At 39.9% G+C, this 25253-nt stretch overlaps 1 protein-coding gene across 3 annotated transcripts in view; it reads right to left on the bottom strand.

The window, feature by feature from the left end:
- Positions 1-10603: 10603 nt before the first annotated feature.
- Positions 10604-25253, bottom strand: part of SUPT3H (SPT3 homolog, SAGA and STAGA complex component) — a 254162-nt gene continuing 239512 nt past the window's right edge. For all 3 annotated transcript variants that reach the window (XM_031060241.1, XM_005424937.2, XM_031060242.1), the window contains one exon: positions 10604-10679. In XM_031060241.1, coding sequence (XP_030916101.1) covers positions 10638-10679 — 42 coding nt within the window. In that variant the 3' untranslated portion in view covers positions 10604-10637. The remainder of the gene's footprint in view (positions 10680-25253) is intronic.

Below are 25253 nucleotides of genomic sequence, written 5' to 3'. Positions count from 1 at the left end.
AGAGCAGCAATAAAATGGTGAGGGACCCCAGGGTACAGGTATTAGCTGAGGGCACAACTTGCTGGCGGCTGCAGATCCTCCCAACAGTGCAGCTGCACCTTCTGCACCACACAACAGACCTCAAACTTATTGTCCTTCCTAGATGTCCACAGGCTTTTCTGTTTTTTCCTTATTACACAGATTTCAATTCAGCAGAACATTATTATTTCCAGTCTTCATTTAAGAGCATGCTCTAATCACTCCAAATATCAAGACAGTTTCAGGTCAGATGGGGGGCAGATGCTGCTGCTGGTCCTTGAAAATGCAGCAATGGTGGCATCCCTGGAAGTGTCCAAGGCCAGGCTGGACAGGTCTTGGAGCAACCTGGGATAATGGAAGGTGTCCCTGTCCATGGCAGGGTTGGACTGGATGATCTTTAAGGTCGCTTCCAACCCAAATAATTCCATGATTCTATGACTCTACATACTTAGCAGTGTAAGGGTTTCCTCTGAGAAGGCTTCATGGAGAAGTAGGTGGAAAAATGGATCACTTTCTTCCCTCAGAGGTGTTCCAAGATGACAATGGTGTAAGGCAGTCCTCAGTAAATTAGTTAGGTACAGGTTTAAGTGGTGCTCTGAAAGCAGCACCTTCTTTTCTTAAATGACAGCCTGAAATTCTGATATCAGCTATGAAGCTGCTCCTTCCATGAGGAGGTTGTTGTACATTTACAAATACCATTGGCCAAGAAAACTCAAGTATTTCCTTATGTGTGGTGCCTTTACTGTTCAGCAGAAGATAATAGATCTGGAGAGATTAAACCAGGGTCTGTTTTGATAAATACCAAGGGTTGACATGACATCACACTTCAATTTTTTTGGTTTTCTATTGTGTGGAATAGAAGAATTGTGTCTAAACCACAGTGGGAACTCTAAGCCAGCAGCTGCCTTTATCAGGACTCAGTGTCTTCCTGAGGCATTAAAATGTTTGGGGTTTCCAAATCAGAAGAAACAAACCCTTGATAAAGCAGCTGCTGTGCTGGATTCATCTCTCTCTTTGCTAAAACAAAACTGATTTTGCAAAGCTGTTGTGGTCAGTTTTTCAGCCACAGAGCTACTGCAGCTTCCCTAGCACTATTTTTAATTTGAATTTTAGGACCTACAGTCTTCCTCTTACCATTATTATCAGTATTATTTTTAAAAGACTGGGTCTACAAATTCATTGATACAGTGATAATGAACTGAGGCACTGAGAAGTCTGGATGGGAGCCCAGGTCTCCAGAAAACCATTTCAGTGCCTTCACCTTCAGCATGGATTGGTAAGGGGTGGGTGAGGGAAGCATCTGCTTTCCTTAAAACAAAAATGAATTGGTAAATGTGCCAAATCTGATACGATGCAAAATCAATGTAATACCAAAGGGAGCAGCAGCTCGTTAGGAAAAGCAGCAAACCCCCTCACTTCTAGACTTGGAGTGATATTACCAATGACACCTTTGACAAGGAGGTAAACAGGAAAAGCTGAGTTGGCTGAAAGTCTGTAAGGAAAAGGGAGGGAAAAGTCCATGCTTACCACATGGAAAAGGACAGACAAAGGCAGCACAGAGCTGAATGTTATTTTCAACATTCCCAAAAGAGGATGAGACAGGAGAGAGAGTAAAGACACAACAACACTTAAAAAAGACTTTAAACAAATACTTACTAGTGTTTCTTTTTGAATGGATTTAGACTCTGGCTCCCTTTGTCTGCACAAGGCAAGGAGAGAAAGAGCCACCAGATCATAGATGTTGTTCCAGTGGAAAATTTTTGACAGGTTTTGTATTTTTTCTTATCCCTGTTGCAAACTTTTACCCAGCCTGAGAGGGGTCTGATCTTGCTTGTGTCCCAAAGACATGTACTTAGGTTTTCTGTCCCCACAACCCAACAGTTTTCCTCCTCTGAAAACACAGTAAGATTCGTCTCCTCATAGTTATTTAGACAGATTGAATTGGGACGAAACAATTTATCAGGAACTGACAGAAAGAGGGAGATTTCTTGATTATCTAGGATACAGTTCTGCAAGCTAGATCAATACAAATTCATTGAAATATAATAATTCTGTTGACAGGCTGAAGGAATTTAGCTTGTTCTGCCTGAAGAAGAGAAGGCTCCTGGAAGAACTTCCCTTCTAATCAAGAAGACAACTGGAGAGGGAGTCCAAGAGAGTTGGAGAGGGACTTTTTACAAGTGCATGGAGTGATGGGACAACGGGGAATGCGTTTAAACTAAAAGAGGGTAGAGTTAGATCAGGCCCTGGCACAGGTTTCACAGAGAAGCTGTGGCTGCCCCATCCCTGGAAGTGCTCAAGGCCAGGTTGGACAGGGCTTGGAGCAACCTGGGATAGTGGAAGGCATACCTGCCCATGGCAGGGGGTGGAATGAGATGATCTTTGAGGTCCCTTCCCACCCAAAACATTCTCTGATTCTATGAAGGTTAATGAAGCACAAGCAGCAGGGTCCTGCATAGTATCCATGAAAAACAGTCAATATAAAAAAAAAAATTAAAAATAGCCAACTAGAGCTTCTGAGCAGAACCTGTGCCTTTTTTAATCTGACTGCCTTAGTTACTTGACCAGAGATTTCCTACACTGCTTTATCTGCTGGTTATCAGATCAAACCTGGGGCTGCAAGATGGACTTGGTTGCCACAGCTGGTGCTGCAGAACTGGTGCAGCACACACACTGTGAGGAGCCAGCTGCCTTCTCCAAACAGAGCACCAAAAAGTGTAACCTCAGGCTGGGTTCTGTGGGTCCCACTTGGCAAGGAATCCTTTCTACCACGAGAACAACAATTTACCAACCTGGGTGAGCAGGAAACCTACACTCTGAGTTACAGACTGGAACAAGCCATCCCACCAAGTCCCAAAAACTCCCAAGCTCTGCACCTGCAGGCTGCCAGTTGCTGACCTGGGAAATGTTCCACTGGGGCTCACTGCTTTTCCCACCTAACCTTCATGAGCTGTCATTTAATTCAGTGAAAACAAGGTTTGACCCATGAGTACTTTTTTAAGGAAAAAAATCATACCTTCTTTTCTGATGTAAATTTGTATCATTATAGGATTCAAAACATATGAGATGATTTAAACGTTTTCTTTTTAAAATATCTATATACTCTACATGCAAATTGAGGGACAATCTCTGACCTTTCCAGCAAAGTTGAATAGTAATGGTTTTAGTATCCATAAATTTTTGGGTGTCACTTGCTAGTAAAATGTTGGACAGGAAAAACAGGGAGAAATAACCTATCCATATGAAAACAATAATCATGTAATATTTATTGTCTGGGATTGAAATGTTTCAAATATTCAAAGCAATAAAACGTCAGGAAAAGCTAGACTTCCTGATGTAAAAAGGCCATAAATTTCTTCTCTCATAAGACATAAGGAGAGGGGGAAAATCAATGTGACATTTAAAGCTAAAGAAAGAAAGAGAAAAAGAAAGAATAAGAGAAAGAAAAGAAAAAAAACCACACCACACTTAAATCTAAGTTAAAGCAGTGGAGAGCCCCCAGAGGGCACAATCCACTTACCTTTGGGAGGCTGCAGGAAGGAAATGGCAGCCAAGAGCACAACTCATGCACTGTAAAATACAAGGACATTTCAGAACAATTTAAGGGAGCAAGAGGTATCTCTGCAGTGTCTGGCTCTGATAACTCTGTCCCAGCTCCTTGAGATCTCTCCCTCTCAAACCACATTCTGTTGTACTTTAGAAATCCCCAATAAGCTATTACCAAAGGAAAAAAAAACCCAACAATTTGCAGATTCAAAAATGCCTTTTTCATACATGTCAAAGGTGTTTTTTTCCTAAAACTTCAGAAGGTTTCACAATGTCTTAAAGATTCACAGTATAACATTAAACTTTGGGCAAGACAAAAATGACAGACAGCAAAGAAACCAGAGGTTACAATCAAATTACTTCCACAAAGTAAAAATCTTTTATTTTTACAAGGATAAACCACTTTTATTGCAGAGAGAGGGAGGTATCAAGACCTCCTCAAAAAGGTTATGTTTGCTTTAAGATTTAAAAAGCAGAGTTGATTTTTGGAATTCAGTCGTCATGAAAAATAGTACTACATATATATTCATATTTATTTAATATATATGCATATAAATTAAGACATTTTCTATGCTCCTCCTGCTCACCTATGAATAAAGTTTTAATAACAGGCTCTTTAGGTGCTGCATTAATTTTTCCCTTCCTTCAAGACCACCAAAGAAACCAAATAAGATGCAAAATCCCTTCAGAGCATGCACCACAACTACATACCTAAGTGCAAATAAAACAGGCCTCAACAAAATAAAAATGAATCCAGCATCATCTACAAGCCCAACTTCAACACTGTAAAAAAAGCACCTATAAAAAACAGTTGTGGTAAAAACTGGGGAGGTTTGGACATTGGCCAAAAATTCAAAAGTTTGGCTGCTTATACCGAATTTTATGTTCACTACCATAACTTTGGGAAGACTGTAACCTGTAAGGGTGGCCAATGAAGCAAAGTGGACTAGCTTAGATGGCAACACTTATTTATTTGGGTATTGTTAATAAAAGCAACCAACTCAGACTCTGCCCCAAAATACATGTGCCCTTAAAATGTGTTTTTAACCCACTAGTCAAAAACAACAGCTGCAGAAGGACAGAGAGCTGTTTACCACTGTATGAGCTCTGAAAGTTGACTGCACATGAGAATTGAGTATTCTCAAATATTTCACTGACAAAGTTCTGATCACCAAAGTGTGGAAATAATCAAGATGTAATTGTCAAACAGGAAAAAAAAAAAAAAAAGATTTTTCCTAAGGGACCTGCTGCTGAGCCCAGTCAGACCAAGGTTATTTTATTCTGCCTTACCTTGGAATATTCAGTGTTGTGGTTCTTGATCTTCCAGTGGAAGAATCTGTCATATTTTCCCTCTTGTGCTTGTGCCTGATTTACACAGTGAGGAGACAAGTGGGATGCTCATGAGTTTGAGTGAGACCTCAAGGTTGACCTCAACTGTTTGTTGTAGAAGTTCAAGCCCTACAGGAGCTATGTATCAGTTTTGCCACCATCCCAGAGAAGATGAATAACATCAGCACCTTCCACGGAGAAACTGACTGTCAAAGACCCCTTCCTAGGTGCTCAAAGCATTCCTTAATAATTATTTCCATTTATTTGTGTTCTGTCTACACAAAACTCTTTCTGAGCAGTGAAAATTTAGGACTATGGTAACACCATTCCAAAACAGAAGAGTGCAAATTCTTTTTATATTAAAGTATGGGCGAGCTGACATGGAGAACACTAGACAGATCATGTCTAGTTTGCTAAAAACATTCAGTTGAAGCTACAACAAAATTTGTGCACAAGCAGCAGATTTAGGCACTGCTGATCAGCAGATACACAATGATCTGAGCAAAGGAGTTCAGGGGGAAGCTCAGATGGAGCCTCTGTAATCTAAACACCTTCCCTCTCCTCCTGCAGTGATGTTTCAGATTTGTTTTCACCTCAGCTTGATATGCAGTTGCTGCCATTTCATTTGCAGATCTGAAGAAATCGTGTCAGTACAAGACAGGCAATAGTTTCTTTGGAGTTTTTTTGTTTTGTAGATTAATTAAATACTTATGGAAATGAGAGCTAAACAGAACTGGTTTGAGCCAGTTATTGACTGCTGACTATCTGAATCTCACAACAGCTTCTCATACCTTAAACCTTCTCTTCTTCCAGATCTGGTTACAGAATGAGGATCAGCCACCACACTTCAGTGGCATTTTGTTGGGTTCAGACCCAGTTCATCTGGGTCTGAACCCAATAAAATTTTTAGACCCAACTAAAAATTAACATTTTACTTTATCTTCATCAACACCCTTCACAGATGCTGTCCCATTTAAAAGAGGGCATTTACGTTTCTTAATTGTGTTTCTCCTCTCATTTCTTTGTGCTCTGATGCACTCTGCAAAGGCAGGTTGGGAGGAGATGAAGGTGAGAATGCTCTGGCACTGCCAAAACAGGATTTCTGTAATGAGTACGTGCCTCATGGTGATTTCAGAAGTCCAGCATAGTCTGGAGGAAGGAAGGTGTCCCATAGTCCATGTTATGGTGAAAACTTGTCTTTTGGGCTTTGGTGGGGGGTCACCAAGTGCCCATGGCACATCTCAGCCAGACGTTTTCAAAGTCTTGAGCCCTGGATTGGATCCAGATTGAGTAGTTGCATTTTTCTATGTCCAGTTCCTCTCGTGGATCCTGTTGCATACTGCCTTTGTCCCTTTCTCCCTCAGCCTGCTGGGTTATGTGCTCTGTGACACACCTACTGCTTTCACTGCAGAGGAGAGATATTTCAGAACTGAGAGCATCGTTATGGACTTGAGAAATCCAGGTTTCTGAACCAATCCAGGTTTCCCAACACGTGGCCCATCACTAAGCCTTTCCCCAGAAGAAATGGAGCTAACGACACATTATTTTAAAGTTGTGCTGCAGACATAAACACATGGAAACCTGTGAGCCACTCCGATATTACAGTAATCAAAGTCATACGAGGACCAAAGATTGACAGATCACTCTCAGCCAGACGTTTTCAAAGTCTTGAACCTGTGAGCCACTCAGATATTACAGTAATCAAAGTCATACAAGGACCAAAGATTGACAGATCATATATTCACCAAACCAGTAAGAAAAATTTGCAAGGCATCTGGATGAAGACAAGTCCAGAAATACACAGACATTGATATAAGACTCTTGTGCCAATATTTCTGTCCTATAGGAATTAAGATGAATTATCAATCACAAATATTGAAGAGAGCTATAAAATGTAAAATGAAACCATATTATTATAATTTTAGTTCTTTATTTTCCTTATTTATCTTTCCATCTCTCACTTCTAATCTATCTTGTTTAAGAAAAATAGTATATAAGTATAGTGGAGCTTGATTACTGAGAATGGCTATTAATGTAGTGTCTCAGAGCACTCTCTAGACAGTTGAAAAGCTTTTAACAGTAAAATATGAAGATTTCTTTCAAATTTGCAACCATCTGCCTTCTAAAACTTTGTTTCAGTAGTTGCCAAGATTTCAGTGATTTATAGAAGCCAAAGTATCTGATTTTTGTCTCCCCACAAGAGATGAGAACTATTTTTTCTTATTATTTTGTAAGGGCAACATCATTATCTCAAGCAAAAAAAAAAAAGAAAAAAGTTGAACTACATTAAAGATACAGCTTTCAAAATAATTTTAAGGCATCTGGCCTTATTTAAACCATCAAATTTACATTCAATTCCTTCAGGGATGGCTTCGCTGCTTTGTGCTGGCTCCATGCCCTCTGAATAAACCTGGATTTAATGCATGCCACCACTGCATTTCCCTGGCTGCACTGCTGCCCGGGGTAGATATATAGCAGAGGTATAAAAAGTAGAGGTATAAAAAGCCCAACTTTGGACAAGATGATTCATTCAGGCAAGAACACCCCCAACCCTGTAACTGTTTAAGTTTCAGCTAGAGTTGGACTTGTGACTAATGTCATTATCTATTTATTCTGAATTTATGATTACAAGTGTTTATGTACCATGAAACATTCTCTATGAGCTGGACGGGAAACTATAAACCATTTTATGAGATCTACACACGGCTGATGGCAGAACCTTAATGCAACACAAAGGTTCATCCATACTCAAGGAATGCCAAAACACATTTTTTGTATCTCCCCCCTCAGTGAGATGGACACTTGACAAAGAGAAAGGTGCCCTGAAAACCCGGGGGGGGGCACATTTTGGAGGGTCCTGAGTGTCTCTGGAGAAACGTCTGGAGCATTGTCAGCTTCTTCCAGTTTCCAGATAAAGACAGAAGTCTTTAAACGCATTTGATTTTCTCAGAGGAAAGACTGACAAGAGGATGGACCTGTAAATGAGATGAAGCTCAACTAGAAATTTGTGTTGTGGCTCCCTCACCTCTGACAAATTTTAAGCTGAATTATTATCCCTGTTTTGTGGAGGGCTGGAAGAAAAACTGAAAAACCAGGTAGTATAACCACAGAGCAAGGCAGGCACTGAGCTAAGAGCAAAAGTCACACTCCTTTATATGATATACAGTCATATTCCTACTGAAACTGAGGTTTCCCTTCTTCAGATAACTAACATGAAATAATCAACACAACCAACCTGATTCAGTACCTATACATCCTGACTAAGAATAGAAATGATCTGCAAGTTGAAATTACAGACGTGTAAGGCTATCCATATGCAGCCATTAACTGAATCTCAAGCTGCATTTTATATATATAATAAAAATGTGTAGTACCATCCTAAGCATACATCTCTGTTTCTGCAGCATGGGAAGTGGAGTTAAGACACACTCCAAGTGCAACACAAGTATTACTGGTTGCATTTGTGTTTTAAACAGAATTCAAGAAAACTCTGAAGATGAGAAAAAAGTGATTACTTTCCAAAATAAGAATAAACTGGGTTAAACCAAGATAGGGAGACATAACATACCTTGTTTGACTCTAAATTCAGCTCCCTGACTTGTGCAAAGAAGTGAAAGGTTTTTATATGGGTTTACTGGGCAAACCCAGATTTTATAAATAATTGCCTGTCAGGCTGTTCAAGATAGACAAACACACAGCAGACCAACAAAAACATGATCTGTCATATTTCTGAGAGAAATGTATGTTGAGTCTTCATTCTCTGGGACTTTAAGGAGACCAGTAAAAAAAATAAGTGCCAGTATTTTTCCTGCTTATGCATATTTTAAAATGTAAAATCTGGGAGAGAGACAGCAACAGAAGGAATTTTGATTCCAGTACCGAGTGCCTGAAATGGTTTCTTCTGTCTGTATCCCTGCAGATCGAAACTAAATACAATAAATGCTGGTATCCTTTTAAAAAAGTCTGGATGTTTACAGCAAGCATATAATTTTCCATGATTAAGGATGCCAACAAAAATAAAGAGTGATGATAAAAAGAAAAGTTTAATCATATATTTCAAAAAGCACAAATGGAACATCAAAAACTTCCCTTTTCCCTCATTTAATACATTTTACACATTGCTTTTAGTCCTTTACACACAGAAAATTTCCAGAAAACAGCAGCATAAGCAGATATAAGAAAAAAGCAATTTATGAACGGCAGCAAAATTGGACGTACGATGTTCACTTCTACAATATTTTGGCAGCAAAGAGACATTTTTTTCCATTTATTTAAAAAATATACATATATTTAAAGTTATTGCAAGCAGGTCCAGGAGGGCAGGAGAACAAAACCACCTACAAATGACCACAAGAGCACAGAGCAGGAGAGAAAATTAAGACCTCACATACTAAGCACAAAGGAGGAGGATGGCTGCACTATATAAAATATTTTGCTGCTCTCCTCTTGATCCCTTGAGTGTTCTGTATTAACTTGAGGCTTAAGCTTGATTCCAAGCCTGAGCTCTGGGCAGCTGAAGAAGACCCCTGACCTGTGGGTACCACAGGGACACCAGCAGGATGTGCCAGCAGATCCTGGTGACAGGCTGAAGCAGGAGCCCTTTTCTCTGCTCAAGCATCATTGTGGTTAGCTCTATATTTACAGTTTTTATGGGAATAAATGAATGTGTTTGTGAGGCCAGCAAAGGCTGGAGGAGCAAAGGGACAGGAACAAGCATAAAGGAAGGGACTGAGATTTAAAAAAAAAATCTTGAAAACAAACAACATTAGCTAAAATATATTAAAAATAAAAGGCAAAAAGAGCTGGTTTCTTCTTTAACCAAATCCAACAGTAATGCTGCCTTTGTCAACAACAGGGACAACATCTGCTTCCTGCAGCAAACGCTGAGCAAGTACACAACATTAAGCCTTTGCCTACAACCACTGAGACAGACACAGTTATTGAAACACTTTAGAATGTATTTTTCCAAATAGGGGCCCAATCCAGTGCCAAGTCACTGCAAAGGCTTTCTTTGATATTGGACAATGATGGCTCAAACCTTAGGAGATGCCAATACTGAAAATTTGGGTGTGAGCACTTAGCTCATCTTTGGGCCTGATAAAAACCAAGTCTCTTAACTGGTGAAGTTTAGTTTACCTGAACTTTTCCTGAGTATGTCTGCATCCAAACTTGGTATGCTTGTCATCAAAATCACCTCACTGGATTAAACTGGTTTATACTCTGTGAACACTTATATTAATCGAGAGAAACAAATGGGAATTAGTACAAAATAGTGGGAAAAAGTTTTTCTTTTTGTAAAAATTACAAAGAAAACGACATAACCTTTATACAACCTAATAAACAACACAATCCAGTCTATCTCTGGCCTCTTCCTGCCCTATCCTGCTTTACAAAAAAACATCTTTTGGAGAACATACAGACTTCCAGACACTTAAATAAAAATGACATGGCAGTCAGAAAGTCCCCTGCAAACTCCAGCATTGTCTGAGCTGCATTCTTGTCCACCTACACCCTATCCCAAACATCCTGCCATTAATTAGCTAAAAGTTCCAGCTAGTAAACAAGAATAACGATTGAGGGGGCTGGAAAAAGAGACAGAGACAGCCAGCAGATAGTCACAACAAACCAGCCCACTCACTGGTACATGGAGACATTGGAGCTTGTATTTTTTTCCTTCCATGGAGGGGAAAAGAAAATCACCTTAATATAATACTGTCTTTCCTGTCGCTGCAGCCACATCCACATCAGCAGGCGAGAAAAGTCATCCCGTTCCTGCGGTAGGCACTCTGTCAGGGCAAGAGAAAATCTGCAGTGAATTATCACATCAGCTTAAACAAGGGAAGGAGGCAGAGAGAAAGGCAAGGCTTTCTTCCTGTCTTGTAGGCTATTCTGGCTGCAATCTAATAGTGTGCTTAATCTGAACATTTCTGGTGGGGAAGCTGTAAGCAACCACTTTGTCTATTAAAAAATCAGTGTGGTTAACAAGTGGTTAGTGACTCTATTTCAGGAGAGCAAGAGATAGGCAAAAATGTAACATCCTCCTTTGTTAATTGCCTGCAAAATAGATGAGGTCAAAAATACACCATTATGCTGAATCTATTTGTCCTTTATAAGCACGTATTCTCTATTCACCATGTTCAAGAAACATTTCTAAACTGCCTGAGTACTATATAAATTATTGAATAATTACAGTTTTCCAAATTTAATTTATAGTCTGAGTCTAAAGTTATATAAACAGACACTGGTATACTCCCCAACACTCCAAACCAAATTAATCTTAAAGGCTCTCTGGTCAGTAGGAAATAATTAGATATCCCATATATCGTAACCTAGGATGATGTGTTTCCAATGGTAAAGAAGCACAAGAGTTAAGTGGCACTTGAGAAAATAATTTTAAAATATCCTGTAACACTGTCTCCCTAAAATACCTTTCATGCATTTTTAACAGTTCTTTCCAAATCAATATAGGAAACTATACCTTTAATGCCACTAAAAACCCTATAATGTAAGGAGATATTCTCAGTTTAAAAAATAGGTTTTTTTCTATTAACAATATCTTTTAAAAAGTAAAGGAATTTAAATAGTTTTGCTTTATTTGGTTCACCTTCAGCAGCCATCCTGTTTTAAAAATGAAAATTTATTCATCTATTTCATTGCAGTTACTGCTTCATCAGATTTATTTTGTCTTCAGTCAAAGTACTTAGGAAGTGCCATATATAACCACCATTTTTAGTGGCTCTACCAATTTCCTAATTAATTTCAGCCAGATCAATTTCTCCTCTCTTAAACTAGAATTAGAGTAACATTAGGAGTAAAGGATAACCTCAAACAACTTTGGATATAAATAGCATTTATATTGAACTGTAAAGAAACCATTTCAAAACCAGCAAGGATGTATTCAGAGAGACATTTTACAGACAGTGAATATGCAAAAGGAAATATGTACAAGATGTGCATTACAGCATCCTTTACATTAACACCACACTTCAGTCTGGAGATCTAGCAGCATATGGCATTGAAGTCAAAGAGCAGAACATCAGCTCTGGGATATACAGCCAAGACGTGACAGTATCACCACAAACAAAACACAAAATAAATCCAAAGACTCTATACCCAAACATGAAATGTCCAAGACAGACTAGCCAATAATTTTAAAAGGATCCAACATATTCCCACAACCACAAGCAGAAAGTCCAAGGCAGTTTGGATGTTCAGCCTGCTCAAACCATTATGGCTGGCATTTGGAAGTCGATGCAAAAGTAATGCTTTTAGCTGCTTGGCCCCAATAGTTTCACAGGGCTTTATAACCCAAGTGACAACCTTTAACACATAAACAAAACATTCAGGAATACTGTGCAGTTTGCTTGGAGACAAATGATCCCGAGTACAAAGCTGGATCTACATGAAAGATAAAAGGTTGAATTTTGTGAAAGGAATTTTGGTTGTGAAGCAAAGTTGGGCTTGGCTGGGCTCACCTGGGAAATAATGAAGTTTAAGATTTTCCAACATGGGCAGTGTTGTACAGCCAGTTACATCCCTGCAAAGGTCATTTCAGCAGCCAGTTCATGGCAGGCAGGATAACACCTTTGGAGAGCTGGGCACACCCACTGGTCTATATTTAGTGATATATTACAACAAGTGTGGCTATAGTTAGGATTGAAAACTATTTCCTACTTCACTCCCCCTTTCACATACTTTAACTTTCTGAAACATTTGCCCTTGGGCTGAAATTTCCTCTGCTTTAATCTCTGCCTGAAGTTCACTTTCTTTGGGAACGACCAAAAAAATTCCTGAAGCCATTATGAAGTTCAGCAATAATGAAAACAACACATTTTTTCCTTCCCAAGCCAGACAAAGTGATTCTGATATATGTATGTTTCGTTATGGAATTTAGCCATAAATTGAACCATTTTACCCAGAAACCATTCATACCTTCAACTTCAGCATAAAGGTAACTGTTTTGAAAATCAGTATTTCAGAGAAGGGAGTTTGATTCATCCCATTCCATAACAAGATAACACTTCGTTCTCATTTTGATACATTACTAGATAATAAAGGTTAACCTCCAAAATGCTTTTATGCAGAGCAAAAGTATTTTACAGACATCCCATCCTTCTGAGTTATACCAGATATCTTTAAGATCTATACAGCTGAATTTGTGATACTGAAAGACAGATCTTTACATGCCAAGAATCATGAAGAGAAACAGCAAGATGTTTTTCATAAAACTCACATGTGCATGTGCCCCTGCAAGAGTTTAGATGTATGTGGCGGACATTTAATGTGGTTGGAGATAATTTAGAGGGTTTGGATGACACTTCTGGGTGCTTTATGCCACTTTGGCAGCATCCACATTTAATTTTTTAAAAAATATGATTATTTGGCTCAGAATTACAGATAGAGGATGATGCAGGCTCTTGATGTGGGATTAAAATAGCTGTATCCATTTTGCTGGATATGTCTTGCTGTAAAGAGACAACATAAGCCCATGGTTCCTCCCGGAGCCCTTTCTGGAAAAGTGTCTATTGCATCCAAATTTTCTGTGTGTTCTCTCTTAAAATTTACTACCAGGCTGTGCTTTGACTTTTCCTGCTGTGGTTGAAGTTCTGTAATACTCTTGCTGTACCCAATATATGCAGAAGTGGTCAAGAGACCAACTTTCAGACATGGGCAATCACATAACCTGGCACAAATTAAACAGTTTGCCTTTCCAGAATGGCTTCCATGCCCTGAAAAGTTGATCTGACCTTATCTGGCTAATCTTACTCTCACAGAAACTCTTCCTACTCCTTGATATCACATGACAAGACTTTTCTTCCTTTTCTCTGACCTCCTTGAAGGTAGAAGGACAGATTGCTGCCAACCAGAGCCAGAGGCTGCATAGGCTGTGTCAATGTGAAAGCAGAAACATGACCTTCATCTTGTCCAGGCCTCTCTTACCATCTGCTCCTGTTTAGGGCAGAGTTGTGATGATTTTGCTTCTTGGTCCTCGCTTCCCACTCCTACCCTGACCTAGTGGGTCCATCCTGCTCATGGCAGCGGGGTTAGAAATAGATCTTTAACACTTCTTCTAATCCCAACCATTCTACAATTCTAACTCCAACCATTCTACAATTCTACCCCAAGAACCTGCTCAGGCATCCTCTCTATAGGAATGCTCTCTTGGAAATGTTGCTCCTTCAAGTTGTCAAAGCACTTTGGATTCCAACACCGGATCCTCTCTGACAACACTACCATTATTTAATCAATGAAGGCAGGCTTTTTTCTAGCAATCTGAAAGGAGGCACAATGAAGCAGAAGAGATGGGCAGTGTTCACTGCTGTCAGTTGCCTAAAAGCAACATCTTGCTTTGCCCTTAGTTTGGTGAAAGAAGGAAAAACTAATAGCTTAAAAAACCAGCATGGAACAAGGGAACTTGGCCAAACAAATCCTCAAATTTAATGAAAAATCATCCATTTTCTATTCTCTTTGGTTTTGGTCCCATTTCTCTCCTGTAGTGGTAGTCCTGTAGTGTCATTATGAAGGACCAAAAAGAACCACTCCAAGAAAAGGGTAGCAAAATTCCTGTCTTCACAGTAGGTCTCATGAAATGGGACAGCTTACTGAGGAGTTCATAGGGTTCACAGGACAATTTCAGTGACAGATGATTGTGTTTATTAGCAATTTAGGACTAGGAAGATTGTTTTAAACTGAAAGAGAGTAAGTTTAGATTGGCTATTAGGAAGACATTGTTCCCTGTGAGGGTGGTGAGGCCCTGGCACAGGTTGCCCACCATCCAACCACTACATCTGTAGTGGTTGCTCCATCCCTGGAAGTCTCCAAGGCCAGGCTGGATGTGGCTTGGAGCAACCTGGGACAGTGGAAGGTGTCCCTGACCATGGTAGGGGGTGGAAACTGGATGATCTTTAAGGTCCCTTCCAACCCACACCAGCCTGTGGTTCTATGATTTACAGAAACAAGTCCCAGCCAAACATGAAGATGTGTGAGCACTCCTCAATGAGAGACCAGAGCAGAGTAGAATACCAAGACTTCTGAATAGGAACCTCAGCTAGAAATGGTTTCCAGTTAACAATTTACACTAGTGCATGATTTCACAGCTGTAGCATGATGAGAAAGAATAATTTTGGCAGGAGAAAGAAACAGCTGTGATTTTTGAGTGGGCTGAGGCTTAATTTTTATTTGGGATAAAATTTGGAAAGTCTGGGGTAAAACATCTCCAGCGGGCACCCGAGACACCAAGGTTTATTGGGCCAAATCCTACATTGGTTTAAGTCTGCAGTTCTCCTTGCATTAAAGTTAAGCACAATGTCACACTGCAGGACTGTTGTATCACTTAGAGATGTTAAATCCTGAGTCATAAGCCCTGTTTAAAAGAGTTACACAACAGCATTTATAAAACTTGAAGTCTCCCTTTCTCGGTGTCCTCCTTGTATGTGTGTGGGCAAGTGGTTTAATTACAGTGCATAAAATGGAATGGCAGACAGAGACATCCAAATCAAAGAGCAAGCCCTGGCTGAACTTCATTAGCAAACATAAATGCAAATAGGCACATCTTGTTTGTGACATGCCACAGTACTTTCTGCCTTGGGTAATTTTACTCTATTCTCTGACATTTGCATAAATGTAAATCAAACCATATGACTCGAGCAGGTTTGTGATAAGGGAATCACATGCAAAACTTCTTTCCATTAAATAATTCTCTTCATGCAGCCTTACAATGTTACTATGAAAACTGGGGAGAGCTGGATCTCAGACAGTGAGAGCCTTTATTTAAGAACAGTGGAGGGAGCCCTGCTCTTTAAATAAGAGACATTCTTGGATCAGACACTGGCTGGCAGGATGGAAAAAAGGATGTAGCATTAACTTTCATTCCATTCCAAATAACCTGGAACCCATAAACTACCAATATTCTCTAATTTTGAATCTGCTCCTTCTCTCCCTGTCTCTTCTTTCCATTTTATTTGGAAAATGTTAACTTGAAATTTCATTAGCTTGCCATAATATCAAACAGGTCACCCTGGACAGATTCATAACTCTTTGTACATAAAAACATTCAGATTAAAATGCCTATGATTAAAAGGTTGCTCATCTAATTTATCCCAGCCTGAAGAGACAAACCACATGCAAAGTGTCAGCTTATTTAGAGATTAAAATAATAATTAGTTTAAGAGGCAAAGTATAAGCATCATTGTTTGAAAAAGAAAATCCATGTGTTGTTTAGAACGAATTGCTTCTGTTTAAGTTTAAATAAATTTGTGTGGATATAAAGTGTCTTTATCAAAAGTGCATCCATGTTACAAAAGAAATATAATGGATAATTCTCCCTCCAATTTAGAACAATAGCACTGAAGGCTCTAATTCCACACACCCATCTTTAATCAGTAGCCAAAGCACAGACATCTGATATAATTCAAAAGATGAGGGAGCGTGTTATATAAGTATCTTGTACATGGTCAGTAATAAATAACACACTCCAAATATGTATCTATGGACACCCAGGTTTAGCACGTTACAGACTTGTGTGATGCTCTGGCTGATCTGCCCTGCTGTCTCCATGAAATCTCATGGATTTCATTTATGATGAGCCCAGACCAATGTGCTGAGAGTACAGCATCCATTTATCCATACCATAACAGTCCCTCTGGAAGCACAACCACATTGGTGCTTACACTAGATCCCAGGAAACCATTTGTGAGGATTGAGTGACATGGACTCTGTTTATGCCAGCAAAGCAGAGACAGTTTATGAAACCAGTTTACCAGTATTTATAGGTCACTACATTCAAACAAAATTTTCCACTCTGACCTCTTTGTCCCAGTCCCCATTAGAAAAACAATCTTCTGATTATTCTTCTTACACTATTAATGGCCTTTGTTATCTCTTTCACCAGCAAAGTCCTTGTTTCTTCTTCCTTTGTCAGGATGGTCAGAGTGACCAGACATGATGTCTTCACTTCTGTTCTTGCCTTGAGTCTATCTGTCCCTCAGCTTTCACTGTACCAGGTGTAAGAAAACCAACAGCTGTATTCCTCAGGTCTGTTCCCCAAGTCCTCAGCCTGGTGACACACCAGGGACAGCAGCTGCGTCCATGCCAAGAGTCCCTGCCCTCAGGAAGGGGCCGGAGATCACAAGAACACTTCATGTAGGCACCCATGGACATCACACATTGATAAAAGCACTACTCCAATAAACCACCCATCAACAAAATGTTTCCCAGCAAAGTCAGCTCTGGGCTTTGGTTGACCTTTTATCTGCCAGTGGCATACACTTAAATAATATCGTAACACTGGGCTGCTGTGTACAGGAATGGGACATATCCAGGACATATCATCCAAGTCTGTTAAAGAACATAGTCTAGATCTCAACTATCCAACCTTTTTATTGTTGTTTTCTGCTTCTGGGATAAATGACATTCTCAAGGCTGATGGAAATGTAGGATCACTGGAAAAAAGGACCATATTATTTTCTCAGACACCCTGTGCAGTACCAGCAGTGGTTGGAGAACAAAATGTAGGGTTTGTACTGCTGTCCTCCAGTGTATTTGGCCAAAACTGCAATGCTGCAGTTAACCAGAAAATGCTGCTCTCAGGGCTGGGCTGGTATTGTAAAAAAGAAAAACAAGGCAAAAGGATCATGGCTTCTGTTGCAGCAAGAACTGGGGTGTGGGAGTGGGGTACCAATGTCTGCCAAGAGAAAAAAGAACAAAATTGGTGGGGAGAGAAGGATCATTTTAAGTCTCTCAGAGGGTACTGTAAACAGTGGAGAAAGAAGGAAAAACCGGAACTATAAAACAATACTTGGCAGCCAGCTTTGCAAAACAAACATATTTTCACAAAGTCTTTCCCATCACTGCCACCAGCTTTAATGGGCTTTATTTGTCTGAGAGAAAGAAACCCTTTTTAATTGTCAGAGGAAAGGCGACACTGCTTTGTGCACTGATAGAAATTCCTGTTCTGAGCCCTGCTTCAACCACACACTGCCCTCCACTCACAGTCAGGGAGAGGAATCCCTTCCCCCAGGCTGCACAACCTGTAGCAGAGCTCCATCACCCCTCTTCCCTGGACAGCATCAGCTGCTTCTCCTGTGGAGAAAGTTGAAATCCAGCAAGTTCCTCTTGCGGTGGGTCTAACGGCCCATAACTGTCTGCCCAGGACACACTGCTGGCAAAGCACACAGCAGGTCTCCACGAGGCACCAGACCTCGGTGGATATGACCTGTTGGAATCCAGCATAATTAGGAGAGCTCAATTCCCTCACCCACTGGAAATGCAGTGGCTCCTGAGTGTCCCTGATCTCCTCACGAACAGTGCAATTAGTTCACTTGTATTTTTACTGCCTCACGTCAAACTGGTCAAAACACCTGGAGTTGCTCAAGGGTCAAACTCTCCTTTCCTGACGTGCCTCAACTCGCTGCTTTAGCTGCATGGCAACAATAATGTACACAGGGAACTTTATTATGTCCGAGAATTAAATTAAAACCGGAATCTTGAGACTTTAGGTATGACTGGACACTGAAACCTCTGGTTTATGACTCAGGGCACTGCACAGCCACAGCACTCCCATGTGAAAATACACCACTAACAATAAAAACTCATTCAGCCTGAGAGCAATTCAGCACCAACCAACCTGGATGGCTCCCTGTCTCCAGGGATGACTTTATTCGATCTTTTAAGGTTTACTTCTACTACTGTAGAAGCTCAGAGTTTTTTCTGTAGGAAGTTATAGAAGAGGTTAAATTCTCCCTCTGTGTCACCACTGCTCATGACCTCAGCATAGGAGCTAAAGAGCAAATTTATTTGGAAACAATATGGTGTGGTACAGTCTCCGAGTACAAGGGCAGGAGCCAGGGCTGGGCTCTGCTCCCAGCTCTGACACTTACTTGCTGTGTGGCCTCAGACAAACCACTTAGTGCCTCTGAGCTTCCATTTCCCCTGCCTTTGAAACAGAAATACTATCACTCACTAAAAATCTTTTTTTGAGGATTGCTTGATTACAGAGCTAATGCACAACACTTTGAATGCATTGTATACTATGCTATAATTATTATTTTCATTGCATTTTATCTTCCATTGAAGTGGCTAAAATACTAGATGTATAGAAAAGGATATTGAATTTGGCAGCTATTGCATAGGAGGAGGGGCATTACTTTGAAATTAAATTATTTGGGCAAACCAACAGAGCTCACCTACATTTTCCCCTTAAAACTGTTGAAATTGTAACAAAAAGCAGCATCTAACGACATCTTGTAACACACTTCTCCCCTTCCTCCTGAAAGCATCTTGCAAACGCTCTCTGCAGAGGGCAGAGCACCCCTATTCTCTCTGATTCAACAGAGCATTTCAGTGGGGAGATGAGAGCCCAACCAACAGCTCAGGTCTGTGAAGAGAGGAATTTTCTCAGGCTCTGAGGCCCTTTGCTGGTGGCAGCACTGGGGTGTGGCCACTTCTTGCCCTGCTCAGCCCTGACTGATGTGCTCTGTCTGCAGAGGGGCGCTGGCGCACCGGAGCAGTGGGAGGTAAGAGGAATTAAGGTAATGCATCAGTGGTTGTCAGTGAAGGAGATGGGGGGGGAGGGGGGGGGGAGGGGAAGAGAAAAAAAAAGAGGTAAAAGAAATATACTATTTCAATCAAAGTCTGAAATTTGTAGAGGTGGTTTTGGTCTCAATATAGAAAAAATATTTATCCAAGAAACTCCTACTCGGGTGCGAACATCCTACTTCTAGTGGGATTTTGCTTGGCAAAGTGCTGTGAAAGAGTGGAAGCTAATACAGAACATGTCTATAAACAAATATATTTATTTAGTACAGATTGACACATTCACTAGAGTATTTCAGTGATTACACATGTAAAACTATTTCCTATAGTGGTTTCCTTTTGTGATTCTGCTAATTTATTCAATCCACCCCATTTTCATGCATTGAATGTTATGAGCCATTTCAGCCACCCAGACTGAAACGTGTTTGGAGACTACATGCCTGTTTTTTCATTTCATCATCTACACATAAATATTTGGTGATATTAGGAATTTGAGCTCAAATGGAAGCCAACCAACATTTTAATAGCTTAAAAATCACACAAAATGAAGTCTGCCCTGAGGTTAATGAATAAGAGCCAAATCTTGAGGCTCTTGCTCAGTTTTTACTCACTCCTTATTCAGGCAAAAGTTGAATCAATTGTAGTTAGACTGATTAAAACCAGAAGAATATATATATTTGGACCTTTCTCTCAGGTAAAACTGAATAAATTACCTAGGATTAGGCTGCAGAATGGCATCCAATCGATCTTTCACATGTATTTCTGCAACAGGCTGGAGAAAAAATCCAAGTGCTGAGGCAGTTTAACCAGTTAAACCAATATTTTAGCAGCAGAATAAATTATTATACACTACCAGGTTTTATGACATTTATATTAGAAATAGCTCTGAATCAAAATAGGTTTCCTGGTCCCTCCTGAACTTCTGAAAATCGGGATCAAATCCAAACTTAAAAAATGGTTCACTAAGTATGAAAGCCAAATGCCCCTATCCTTCAAAACAAAGCTCCATCCTTAATTAAAACATTATTCCAGGCATGTATTGATACAGGTATTTGACTTTTGATGATGACAAGCATTTGTAATTTAGGAAATTAAAGCTCATTCTTTAATTACATGCAGGATGTCCTACTCCTTATGCAAAGAATGCAATATGCCTGTAAAAAATACAAAGCAGAGTAGTGAATTGCTTTGGACAGTTAACACTTCATTAGTAATTGGTGATAATCACAGAAGGATGCTTCTCTCTTAAGTCACAACCCATTTAAGTATTGGGCCAGCCTCAGCAAAGTAATGGCATATTTATCCCATTCAAGCCAGACTTAAGCATGAGGATTTGGAAAAGAAAGGGGTATGAATGACTGATTTCTTCAATATATGCAAAGCAAATAGAAGAAGAAACAACGGGTAACAAGAATTAAGAAGTCAAAATGTAGATGTGGCACTTGGGGACTGGTTTTAGGGCTGGGCTTGGCAGTGGTGGGTTAATGGATTCAGTTGGATTGAAGGATCTTAGAGAGCTTTTCCAACCTAAAGGATTCTGTGATTTGTGAGAAACACTAGATCCTGACTGGGTCTGGGTGATTGTAGCCCTGCTCACTAACTCCTGCAATTTGATCTCAGTGCTGAAATATGCTGAGCACATGAGGAGCTGGACTTGGGAATGGCTTTGCTTGTAAAGGAGTGAGTTAGGACACGTTCCCTCCTGATCACCACTCACACTGCATGGCCTGGTCCTGCTCTGCCCAGCACTTCCTACCTGCAGGACAGACAAACTCCTTCCTGTGTTTAGCAGGGTCTGAAGAGCACAAACCATGCCAGTGGCACGTTGGGAGTGTGGGAACACTGCCCAAAGCCTCGCAGGATCCTGAGCTGGGCAGCCTGCACAGACGAGAGCCCTCATTGCACTTTCGGAGAGTTGTGGGCAAGTTATGAGCTGCAAGAATGAGCCAAGGAACTTGGGATCCCAAGGAAAGAAAAGCTTTTCATTACATTATACTTTTTAAATTATATTACATTCACAATCATATGTTGGAAAAGCTGTTCACAAGTGGACATAGACTTCAAGACTCTCTAATGTACAGCTCAAATTATCTTTAACCTTTCTAAATGTCTTTTTGTCCATCTGTTTCTTACCTGCCTAACATCATGGGCAAATGGATAATCCCAGGGACACTGGATGGTTGCTGAGAATAACAGAATTCCAAAATGTCCTTCCGAGAAGTGACTAAAAATTCCTTTTGGTTTTCTGACTGATTGGTTGTGGGTGGGGACTGGGCAAATAATATTTACTTTGTGAAGCAAATGAAATAACTCGGCAGACTCAGAACCTTTATATTATACCCTCCCCTCTACAGACCTAATTTCACATGACACTTCCTATGGCATATGTTACTTAAATGAAACTTATTTTGAAATGCAAGGACAGACCAATGCCATCAGCAATATCTCAGTGGTCTGACCCATCAAATCAAACTCTCTTCTTTACCGCATCTCATCTTTTTCCCTCATATCCAGTTTAAGAGACACACATTTATATGCACATCTATAGAAGTGATACTTGTCTGAAAACAAACTGGCCAGGCCATGAGATTCTTCTGGCTGATTGCCATTTAGTTCAGTCACTAAATATGGGTTTAGGAATAGGGAGATGGATTACTTGCTTGTAACCCCACCATGGGCATTTCATGATATCACAGCCCATATTTTTTTAATAACATCGAGGAATATTTAAATCCTGTATGCAAGTTTTTTCATACATACTTCTTTGATGTTAGAACATTTTGATTTGTTTGCATGCTGACACCAGAACATCACGATTACTGCATGCTCATTTATCAGAGAGTGCAAGGTTGATCCCATTTGGATGTGCAATTTTTGCATCAAATAGATAACATGAGCTACAGCAACATTCCCACTTCCAGTGGCTGGAAATGAAAGAACACTAAATAATTGCTATAAATGAAGAATTAGGTAGGTCTCGTTAAATGTTATTGCTAACTAAAACAATAAAGGAGTTTATATTTTAAAAAAGCAGAAAGGTGGTAGGGAAGTAACTCAGCCCCAAACCTAGAACACATTGCAGTTCCTGGATTTAAAGCTAATGGGACCCAGTGGATTCAGGCTTTGGCAAAGAGAGAACTGTTGTCTCCATCACGTTATTTATTGTAATGGTGTAACTCATTTCTCCTTTGTTTCTCCTTTTCCCCCCAGCAGAACGGCTGTTGGTAAGATGGGAATGTGAAATCCAGGTTTTTGTCTCTCTAGTAGCTCTGAATTTTCTGGCTTTTGTGGACTGAAATCAGACCCTGAAGTCACTTATGTGCATTTTGTTTTGGGTAATTGACATGAATTTTTAGGTTGCATCACTAACATCAATCAGCGCTGCTCTCAGAGGACTAGAGTTAAGGGGCCACAATAAAAGAGCATGATATTGTTTCTTTTGTTTTATTTTTGGAGCACTTTGACTACTCTATACTTTTCTTGTGGATGTTACTTTTTTTTTGGGGTGAGACAGTTTAAAACATTACTGACTGTCTCATTTAAAAGAATACTTTGGCTTTACTGTGAGTGCCTTGCTCCAGAGGCTGGGACAGTCAAGGCTGGTAAAAATTCAAGCTGATACCTTTTGTCTATGTAACACTTTGAAGAAACTATGAAATGACAACACATTTCTTTAGAGAGAGCCCTGTTGCCCATTACAGATGTTTCCCATATGGCAAGGGAAAGGTTGGTCCCTTCCCTCTCCACTCATCAGTGTTCTCACATCGTAGCAGGAATCTACAAAGACAACACGGCTGTAAATGACACCGCACAGAAGCCTCCAGCAGCACGTACTGCCAGGGAAGGAGTTGGTTTTCATTGTCAGGGAATGAATACACTCCATTGCACCCATTGATGGGGAGCATTTTGACTCCTCAGCTTCCTGTTTCACCAGTGCACTGGCACAAAAACCCTGGAGTAAGTGGACAAGAGAAACCGGACTAGGTTTTAGATGCTAAAATGATGAAATGGAGATGATAGATTAAATCAATAGAGATTACTGCAGATTATCGTCCTGTATCAACTGGTGGGCTCAACACCTTCTCCCTTAAATCCTAATGGGTGGGAAGAAAAATTCTTTCTAACATAAGATCATGATTTTTAGGGAAGAAGAATCTGAGGAACTTTAGTGGGACTAAGACCTATTTTTTTGACACCAGGACATGGTTGCACACACCTGTTTTCAAGACCTACCTATGAACCTCATAGGTAGGTCTTGAAAACAGACAGCCCTGGGTAGAGAATTGGCCTGTTGCCCCCTGTTTTGCCAAGGAATCCATCACCCTAGCTGTAATTAAGATGTTCATGAATCCCAATACGTTTTTGGATACTGGAGCTATTCTAACACTCAAGTCTTGAATGCAGGTGTGACTTCCTAAGATTTTAATGTGTAATTGAGACATTTTGTCTTCTCATCCACTCATTTCTCAAACCATTAAGTTATCTTACTTCAAAAGTAAACTTCAAAGTAAATAAGAACCTGAACATACATGGAGTTTGTGATTAAAAAAAAAATCCTTTTTGCCTATTTCCCTATGCCTTTGGTTTTAGAGAAGGTATGGGGCCATCTGGGCAAGTCTATATTTAATTTATAATGGGTCATTGTTTTTTCATGCCAACCAATCTTAGTAATATACATATATACTAGTTGGTATATTTTGCCATTGGTTATTATATATTATTGCACAATAGTAACATAATATCTAGCATTTCTACAAAATAAACTCTAATGCTGAGATATTTAAAACCAGATACTGATCTTAGCTGGCCATTTCAGCAGTAGCTATGTGGCTAAAACCTTACACAGACTAAAAAATAAACTTTAAATAATATCTAATTAAATGCTTCTTCATTGCTTTTTCACTATTACTTCCTCCTCAGCTTTCTAAAAGGTGCACCACTATTAAATAATTTTTAGAAACTACAAGATAGTTCCCAATAAATGGAATAATTTTCATTTTTTAATCTCATCGTATTTTCCTGTTCACCTTTTCCCGTTCCTCACAACAGCATTTTTCCTAGTTCTTTATTACCAATGCTGCTTAACTTTAATTAAATCTATCCTTCTATTTATCTGTCTTTACCCTCTAGTTCAGCTTATCCACCCTTTGGTTTCCAGCCTATTCTCCCAACTTTCCATAACTCATTATTTCCACTCCCTTTTGACCAGCCTATCTCTGTCTCTGCTGTTTTTGTTTCCAACCTGATTTCTGCAGACCCTTGTCTCTTACCATCATCTCCTCTGTACAGAAGCTAAGGGCTTCTCTGTCTTAAAATAATTCCATCCAAAATTCACTTCATCCTCTCCCAACCATATTAGGGGTCTACAAATGTATCTGCAGTTGTTGCAGAAACTGTCGAAAACCAGATCTACTTCTTGTTGTAGGACACATGAAGAATTCTGGCATTACCAAAGAGGGCATTACCCACACAAGAGAGAAACTCAGTGCTTGGGAATAGGAGCAGAAGAATCCTAAACACAATTTGGACCAGCCAGCAGTTGTCACTCAGGGCACAAGAGAGCCCTCAAAAACTTGGGGGAGCTTTCATACTTCCCACAAGCTAAAGTCCAGTCTTGGATATTAAATACAAAGGAAGCATATAGTTCTCTCTCTCTCTCTCTTTTTTTTTTCCCTTTAATTATTCAGTTTGCTTAAGGAGAAAAAAGTAAGAAAGAAAGAGGAAAAAAAAAGGCCACTCGCCATCTTGGTGTCAGAGAGAAGTGACTGGTGTCCAGTCCATTGAAGAAATTGCTCAAAACCACTTCACCTTTGTGGGAACATTCTCCT

This window comes from Geospiza fortis, unplaced genomic scaffold (genome assembly GCF_000277835.1).
Source record: "Geospiza fortis unplaced genomic scaffold, GeoFor_1.0 scaffold106, whole genome shotgun sequence".
NCBI classification, from domain to species: domain Eukaryota; kingdom Metazoa; phylum Chordata; class Aves; order Passeriformes; family Thraupidae; genus Geospiza; species Geospiza fortis.
The sequence above is the reverse complement of the archived record's forward strand: the minus strand, read 5'-3'. Positions and strand labels throughout refer to the sequence as shown.